This window comes from Chelonoidis abingdonii, chromosome 13 (genome assembly GCF_003597395.2).
Source record: "Chelonoidis abingdonii isolate Lonesome George chromosome 13, CheloAbing_2.0, whole genome shotgun sequence".
Lineage (NCBI taxonomy): Eukaryota > Metazoa > Chordata > Testudines > Testudinidae > Chelonoidis > Chelonoidis abingdonii.
In genome coordinates this window covers 15,342,155-15,350,628 of record NC_133781.1, presented here as the reverse complement: position 1 = coordinate 15,350,628, position 8,474 = coordinate 15,342,155, and the positions used below count along the sequence as shown (strand labels likewise).

Here is an 8,474-nt window from a genome sequence, read left to right as displayed (position 1 = left end):
ATTAGGAAAAAGTTCCTAACTGTCAGGGTAGTTAAACACTGGAATAAATTGCCTAGGGAGGTTGTGGAATCTCCATCTCTGGAGATATTTAAGAGTAGGTTAGATAAATGTCAATCAGGGATGGTCTAGACAGTATTTGGTCCTGCCATAAAAGCAGGGGACTGGACTCGATGACCTCTCGAGGTCCCCTCTAGTCCTAGAGTCTATGAATCTATGTTTTTCTGATGGATGCAGAAACAAAGAAAATAAAGAGCTTTAATGGCTTTTCTGTTATCAATGCTGGTCCAAATCATCTTGTCATGATTACTTCATTATTTAGAGTTTTTTCATATTGAAAATAATCTTACTCAGTATACGGTCGATATGAAACAAAGATTTGACAGTTTTCTGTGCTGTGCAATTCAGTCTAACCTGAGGGGATAGAAACTGAGGCACTTGAGCACGAAGACTAGGCTGGGATGAGTTAAGAGGTTGCACTGGCGGTTGCTGCGGCTGTTGCATGGTCCTGGCTTGTGCTGCTCCGCTATTGCCAAACATACCCAGATTGCCACTCGGTATCTACAATATGACAAGAAAGATGATCTCATTTGGATGCAACATTCTACAGACTCCATGACAGTGACATGCTTGTGCTGCCTTTTACTCTCAAAGATCATGATAAGCATAGACAATGAAATGATCACATACAGGCTTATATCTATTTTGTGGAAAGTTTTACTGAAGATCTGGTTTAGAATCTGGCACACAATTAACAGTTATATATCCAAGACTGATATTCCAAGCCTGCTAAAGTTTTGTACAATTGTTTGAGTGGCACCAGAAGGTTGAATATTTTCCAAAATAAGTCTGTATGACTCTAGGATGTCATCCAAGGAACGAATAATAAAATCATCTGCCAAACACATTTCTGTGCCCATGTGACAGGGCAAAGAATGAAATCATTAAAACCCTATCATCACACATGACTGATTTATCTAAGTAGTTTCCATACAGTCCCAATACACTTCTGTTTTACAAAGCTGCTGGTAACGTATGTGCTATTAGTGCAGTCACTGTTCCCAAAGATGTGCTGGAGTGGTTGAGCATACTCCACCATGTTCAAGCTACCTTTTTATAGCCAATGCTACAACAGAATGCTACAGCATTTTTCTGTATTCTTCACTCTTTTTGTGATCAGCCATAATTTATGACCTCACAAATATTCACTGTTATAAATGTTCACTCCACTTACTTTCCTTTCCCCTTTTATTTTCAGTCCCTCAAATCTTCTTCCAAACAGGCAGATGAGACATGATTCCCACCATTTACTCTGCTAGACATGCTCACTGAAGAGATATGCAAGATCTTTCCTCCCACATGCAAAAGCTAAGTCTGAGCTCAACAATTATGGTAGAAAAACTTGATATAACCCCACCCCCATCACAAGGCTGTATCATCGATGAATAATCAAGCCAGTGAAGGCTAATTAGAAGAAAGTTTCTTTTTTAAACAAATATTCTGGCAATCAGCAATGCCTTAAAAATATAGAAACATTACATCAGTCATTTATGGTTTAGTCAAATATACCCTATATATTTTAAAGTTCCTTGTATTTTAAAAAAAAATGTCCAGTATTATAAATCTGTAGTGCTGCATTCTCCTCTCAGTGGATGAATACAAGTTTCAGGTTACGGCAACTACAGTTAAACTGTGGTTTTTAAAGTGAAATGTTTACAATGACATTTCATATGAACAAAATTTATTCATATTTGGAAATGGTGGTTTAAACTGAAAAAAGGATGAGAAATTCCTCTAGTAGTGAGTTCAAGAGAGCTGAAATTCAAATTGTGATCTCTCCAAACAGCCTTACCTGTCTAGAAGAATTCAAGTTTTGCATGCCCAGCCCTGAGGCAATCCCGCCCAGGGTCTGATTAGGGAGTGCACTGTTTGAAAGGGGGAGCTTCAGGCTTGGTGAAGGCAAAAATGGTGAAGTAGTGGGCTCTTCCACTAGGCCGCCATCCTGATTGGAGAAAGAAAGGGTGAGCTGTGTGCCATGTCCACAAGCAGACAGAGCATCAAACAATTTCCCATGGGAATGTAAAAGGGCATGGAAGAATAAAAAAATCAAAATATTAAAAAAAAAAAAAAAGGCATGAGTAACAGGGAATGGAAAGTATGGAGTGGAAGAAAGAAGAAAAAGAGAAACAGGATTAAGGTACTGTTCTTCTTTACTTTTTGCACATTGCAAATGTACAGATGCATGACTATTCTCATTTCCCATCCAGAGTAATCAGGAATTGGTGCTTATTTTAAGTTTAAAATCTAGTATGAACGTGGTAAAACAAATTCCATGGTCTTGCAGGCATCTGCAACCCCATGGATCAGAACACTGCCATATAACTGCTTTCACAACTCATTCTATTCTGTCCTCTCTTGGCACCAGAACATTAAACAACAGAAAGAGTACTGCGACAGCAAATTTCAGAAATCTTTCTCCCTGCAGTTTATTTGCTACACTGTCAGAGAAACAGAACCCACTTGTGACGTGCACTTTGGAAAGCTAGAACCAAGGAAAGACCAGATGAGCTCACTTTACAGGTTCTTTAGCAGAATGCCATGTGATCACTAGTCTGGGTTCAGTTCCAAATCACAACTCAGCTGTTCAGAAAGCATGTTTGCATTAATCCTCTCCCCTAATCCAGTTTCAACTGGATGATAAGACTTGTAACCTTGTTTTAATTTTTGTGTAGCAATGACTTACTAATATTCACAATTAAATTCTGCTATTCTCTGTGTGTGTGTCTACATATATATATAGAGAGAGAGAGAGAGAGAGAGAGAGAGAGAGACACACACACACACACTCAAAAAAAGACATTTAAAAACTACTTATATCCTAAGTATATACTCTCTCTGGTAAGTGATTAAAGTGCTGAGTCCCAAGAAACAGGAGACAAGTTTTTAGCAGTAAAAAGTCTTTTGCTGCTCTCTAGCATTACAAGAGATAGGTGAAAGAGGAGCACATCTAGGGGGAACTGCAAGGAGAATACAGAACTGATGGACAACATAAGCAGTTATTCTGATAAAGGAAAAATAGATCTTGTATAGCAAGTACTGTATTAGTCATATAACTCTCACTGAGACTGGCCCAATATCTACGGTCATTACAGTGCTGTGCTGAATATCAATGTAGCATAAATTCTGGCTTAGATGTTGTAAGACGGGGCTTTGATATCTGGTGTTCTACTGCAAGTATAATTAAATACTCTGTGTACCAAATAAAACCCCCAAATTCTGCCAAAAAAAAAAAAAACCCTTAAATTTGCAGTGTGCGAAGATAAATATAGCTAAATGAGTGGGATATTTTTCAGCCAATGCATTCACTTGCTAAAAGCCAGGCCTTCCCACAGGTGAGAAGCTAGGTAACATCAACCGACATTTTTCTACTCAATCACTCAGGAGACTGCTAGAAATTACGGAATATCCTTTATTCATGAAGTGGACCAAAACTCTCAGCACACATACAAATAAAGCACCTAACAGTGGGAATTCTCAGGAAACTTTATGTTCTAAGTCGTCCTGTAAATATCAATGTTCAATAGCAGTTCGTTGCACAAAGGAAAAGTTTGTTTATCATCAGTCAAAGTGACACTTGATTTGATGTTTGAATATCCCGAAGGGGATGCTGACATTTTCTAATGATATCCCCAAGGCCTTTCAGCTCAAGATGTTTTACATTCTACTGGACATCAGTCATACTCCACAAACAACAGCAGCTTGCATGACAGTAACAGGTTCAAAGATTTCTCATGCCTAGGTCATGGACATGTGTTAACAATCTCTTCTTTTTTTTGGACTCTTTAAAGTAGAGAGATTCCCAGTGACTTGTGTGTTCTTTCTTCCAAGTGCCATTGTTTTCTATGCAAATAACAGCTACTGGACATGTAACAGTGTTGGCTGAGAGAGTAATGGATGTAACCTCTAAATATTGCCAAAAGCAGAAATATGTACTGCCACATTTTCCCCTCTCATTTAAAAAATGTACAGTGATTGCAGTGCTGGAGAAGTGCTAGACTGACTACAATGGAAATCAAAATTTTCAATTTCCACAACAGATGTGTTCTGAATAACCTCAATGCCACCTTCCCCAAACTTCAATAGTGTGCCTCAATCCCGAACCAGAACAATCAAATGACAAGTGTAGTTCAGTGTCTATGTTAATTTGGTCCTTGGTTGTGGTTTCAAAATTTTCTAATAAGTATGCCATTTGTGACGTGGGATATTTATTCTCTAGAAATGGAACTGGGGTAAACATTTAATTTAAGGCACTTAATTCAATAAACATTAAGGACTTTTGGTCACTACCAATTTAAGGTAGGCTGGACTTATACTGATGACCTAGAGATTTGTAACCCGTTACTAAACTTCAGGATCATCCAGTCACAGCCAGCTTTCCTTCCCTCAGTCCATCTCAAATAATCTTGTTAAAAATGTATTTGTACACTCCTCCCAAGTTCAACCATCATGTCTACTATCCATTAGTACAATTTCTTATATTTGACTCCTCATAAAACAATGAAGCCAATATGGAATTTAATATTTTCTCAGAGTTGATACGACTGTAAACTTTTAGGAATAGGACCATATGCTCTTGCAGTTGTATAGTGCAGAGCATGCCACTGGTGGTCTGTAAGGCAAAGTTACTTATTTCCAGTTCTTTGAAAATCTCTCCTGGGATACCTTCTTGAGTCTCATATGCCAAATGAGAGATAACAGAAATCCCTTTGTACAAAATCCCTTTTAGCCATGCGAAATACCGATAGTTTCACATGAGACTTCCCTACACCTCAATGGTCACATGCCACCAAACTGCCACTACCTGATTCCAAAGGGCCTTTTAAACAGTACTGGATTTGCACAGAAAGCCAAAGCTTTTCATACATACCAATTTAAAAAATAAGACAAAACACCGATAAACAATTTTAAAAAATAAATACAAAACCACCAATCCTTTCTAAAGAATGTAAAAATATTACATACAGAAAGCTGAAAAGTAGGAGTGTTTGGAGGGAAATCACACTTCAGAAGCAGATCACGCAAAAATCAGAAGGCAAGTAGATAGCTATGTGCAAATCTTGCAAGGTGATATATTTAAAGAAGCAGTGATTACTATCCTGAGGATACTGTCCTGAAGAGCTCAAGAGAGATTTCAAAACAAAAAAAAATACACAACACACTTAATCAGATGCTTCATGGATGGATGGAGGAATGAAGTGTGCGCGAGTAAATAAAATATCATAAAAAATCCAACAACCAACATCATCCTCTATGTACAAACAGACAAAAGCTCAGAATAGGTCCGCCTAAAAAGAGAGGAACTTTTCAAAAATTGTCCAACTCATTAGGGACATCTGGGACAAGAAGATAGAGAGCATGAATGAGGATGGAGAAACTCACTGACATTCACTCCCAAGTAGTAGGTGACAGCGTTGGCAGAGGGAGGTGGTTTGCAGAAGGAGTTGGAGGTGGCAAATAGGCATCAAATCTTTTAGGCACTGGATTCTTCAATAAAGGTGAAGAATTGCTGTTTTGTGAGCAAGATAGTACTGAAGGAAAGGACGGAATCTGTAAGGGAGGAATTCCATGTGAGCTACCAGATGCTTCAGGGTCCAGAAGCAGGTTTGGAAGAAACACATGGGTGGTGAGAGCCAGGACAGGGAGTAAGTGGTATGAATGGAGCCATGTGAAAGAAGGCATAAGGAGTCAAGAGAGGAGGAGAGAGTGGAATTGAGTGAGTCTACCATGAAATCAATAGAGGTGATGTTGAAGACATGTCAATTAACAGGCCTGAATCTGATGCCAAACCAGTGAGGAAACCATCTCTGCAGTAGCAAATGGTATGATGTAACAAATCTCAGATTTAGTTGCAATGCCATGAGTCTGGAAGGTTTTCCTCTGCCAAGACACTATGTCCCTCAAGCTCTTCATACTGGGACTAGAAGACTTAGCCTGTGACTCATTTTGTGTGATACTTTTTTCTCTACGAGCTGGGATAAGGAGAGAGTCGTGTTAAGTTTATTCTTCACCAACTCATCAAGAACAGGATACAAGAGTACAGAAATGTGGGAGGGAGCCTGGTACAGGTATCTATCAATCTTGGCCCTCTGGCATTTTTGCCTATGGACAAATTTGGTGTTGGGCATTGAAGATGGTATTGTTCCTTTCAAGACAACCTCAGCCACAAAGCTATATGGAGCAATTCAATAACACACAATACACTGGTGCAACTTAGTCTCAAATTGACAAATGTTGCACACACATGGAGAGGGGGATCTGGAGCTGCCTGGAACAAGAAATTTGGTGGTGCTGGAGTCTGATGGATATTTCGTCTCTCAGCATCTTCTACTTTTGGCACTTTGGTGGAAGCATCACCTCTTTCAGTGATCTGGTATTTAATACTATCTATTTGGTTTGCCAATAAACCAAGCCTCAATATGCTCTAGAGACTTTAACTATGAGGCGGTCAGTACAGATCACGTTCAGACAACCAAGCAGATCTTCTAAGTTTTGATGAATAATGTCTGTGAAGTTATGAGTGGTGCTAACATTGAGTCCTAACAGTCAGCAATGGAACTCAGATTAGACCTTTGCTTGAAGACAAGATCCTCTTAAGTATTCTGGGCTGATTTCAGGTTTCTCTCAGCATGTCCATAGGATCTTCAGTAGCTCCCCTTCCAATCTGATGGGCTCCACTGGACATCCGGGTTATAACTTCAAACAAGTCTTACATCTGAGCAGAGTATGCTTGACTCTCGAGTACAAGATAATGTGTTTGCAATCATGTGTGAGAGGCACTGCTAGGCTGCATATGTAGCTCTTGAAGCCACTAGGACTTCTTCCTTTAAAAGACAAGATGACATCCTGAAAAATAATACAATTCACAAAGCACTGAGTGCCAAAGCTTGACTCAATGCAAAACAGAATACAAAAATAACTGTCATGTGTTGAGAAAGCAAGTCAAACAAAAGCTTCAAGGCAAATAAATGTTTGGCTCCACAAACTACAGCTATCCCAAAGCAAGTAAGGAGTGCAGCACATCCAGATGCAGACCCCAATGCTGAGTACTGAGGAGCTGGAAGTCCCTCACCACAATCCATAGAGCAAAAAAAGTATCTGAACAAATAAATGTTGAACAAAATCTTCAGAGTGGGAGTAGCAGAAAGGGCATTTGGCTCAACTCAGAAGAGAGCTGTGGGGTACGTATCTCAGATCATCCAAAACGGCACGCAGAAACATAGAAATATTTAATAACTTACTGGAGACTCAGAAAAATCAAATAAAAGGATACCTGATGACTTGTTGAAACAGTGGGCTAAGGTAGGGCTGGAGCAGTGGTGGACTGAAGACCTTGGTGCAGCTAAGGCAGTGAGCTTGCTCACTGACCAATGACAAAGATGATCTCGCTAGTAGGGACTAGGGACTAAGGCAGTACCAGTTGATGAATTCTTGTACTGAAATACCACCACTCAAAAGGCAAAAAAATCATTGAGAAGGTGAGTTACTCTAGTTGCATGAAACTGAAGTATGAGAATGATATTTTTAAAAAAATACTATTTTCTCTATGTTAGAGAAGAGATTTTGTTATTTAATGGGAAGATGATCAAATCCCCATTTAACATTAACAAGTAGTTATCTATTTATTTCTTTAGCAACAACACTGCTAAAAGAAAAAGTCACTGTGACAGACTATGCATACCCTGACAGATTGGGATTTTACTTGCTGTATGAATACTGATCAATTTAGTACTTAATATTAAATAGTTATGCTTAACATATATTTCTATATTATGTATAATATGCTGCATAATGTTCCTCTCTCTCTCTCTTTCTAGTAATGATATAACTGCTCAATGTGTTATCCTAGAAAAAAAAGGGTTAATTGACAGGTAAGTGTACAACATTTGTGAGAGAGTAAATGGAAAGAATCCTTCACTTAACATGTTCATTAAGGCATGCCACAAACTGACTGATAATAGTTAAGAATGGGTGATGAATTTTAAAGCAAGGGGAAGAGGATAGTAAGAAAGATGAGCTGTGGGAGACAGAGAAAATTATCAATTTAGTTTGGCCTATGGAAGGATGGTAGACTAGATGCTGATACAATAGTAGACTTTGGGAGAATAAAACTGATTCCCCAGAAGCAGGGAAGTGTTTTGTTAACATACATTCACTTGGAGGGAAACTGCAATCAGACTAATATTGCTAAAAATTATTACTATTACTAAAACCAATCTAATGTAAGGTGTTTCTCTGTTTAAATATAGTAGCTTGTTCTATACTTTTCCTTCTTCCTGAATAGAAACTTCAGCTGAATGTTTGTGTTGCAAATTGCAAAGTAAAAGTAGCAGAAATTATCTACAATGGTGGTCACTAAAAATATTAATATTTAGCCATTATAGCTTGGTATCTGAGATACCAAATTTATATTCTATTTA

At 38.5% G+C, this 8,474-nt stretch overlaps 1 protein-coding gene across 11 annotated transcripts in view; it reads right to left on the bottom strand.

The window, feature by feature from the left end:
* Positions 1-8,474, bottom strand: part of TNRC6C (trinucleotide repeat containing adaptor 6C) — a 590,484-nt gene that overhangs the window by 36,534 nt on the left and 545,476 nt on the right. For 10 of the 11 annotated variants that reach the window (XM_075071765.1, XM_075071766.1, XM_032792790.2 and 7 more), the window contains 2 exons: positions 1,850-1,999; positions 412-558 (listed from right to left, as the gene is read on the bottom strand). In XM_075071765.1, the coding sequence (XP_074927866.1) occupies positions 412-558; positions 1,850-1,999 (297 nt within the window). The remainder of the gene's footprint in view (positions 1-411; positions 559-1,849; positions 2,000-8,474) is intronic. The other variant, XM_075071767.1, reaches the window with a different exon arrangement.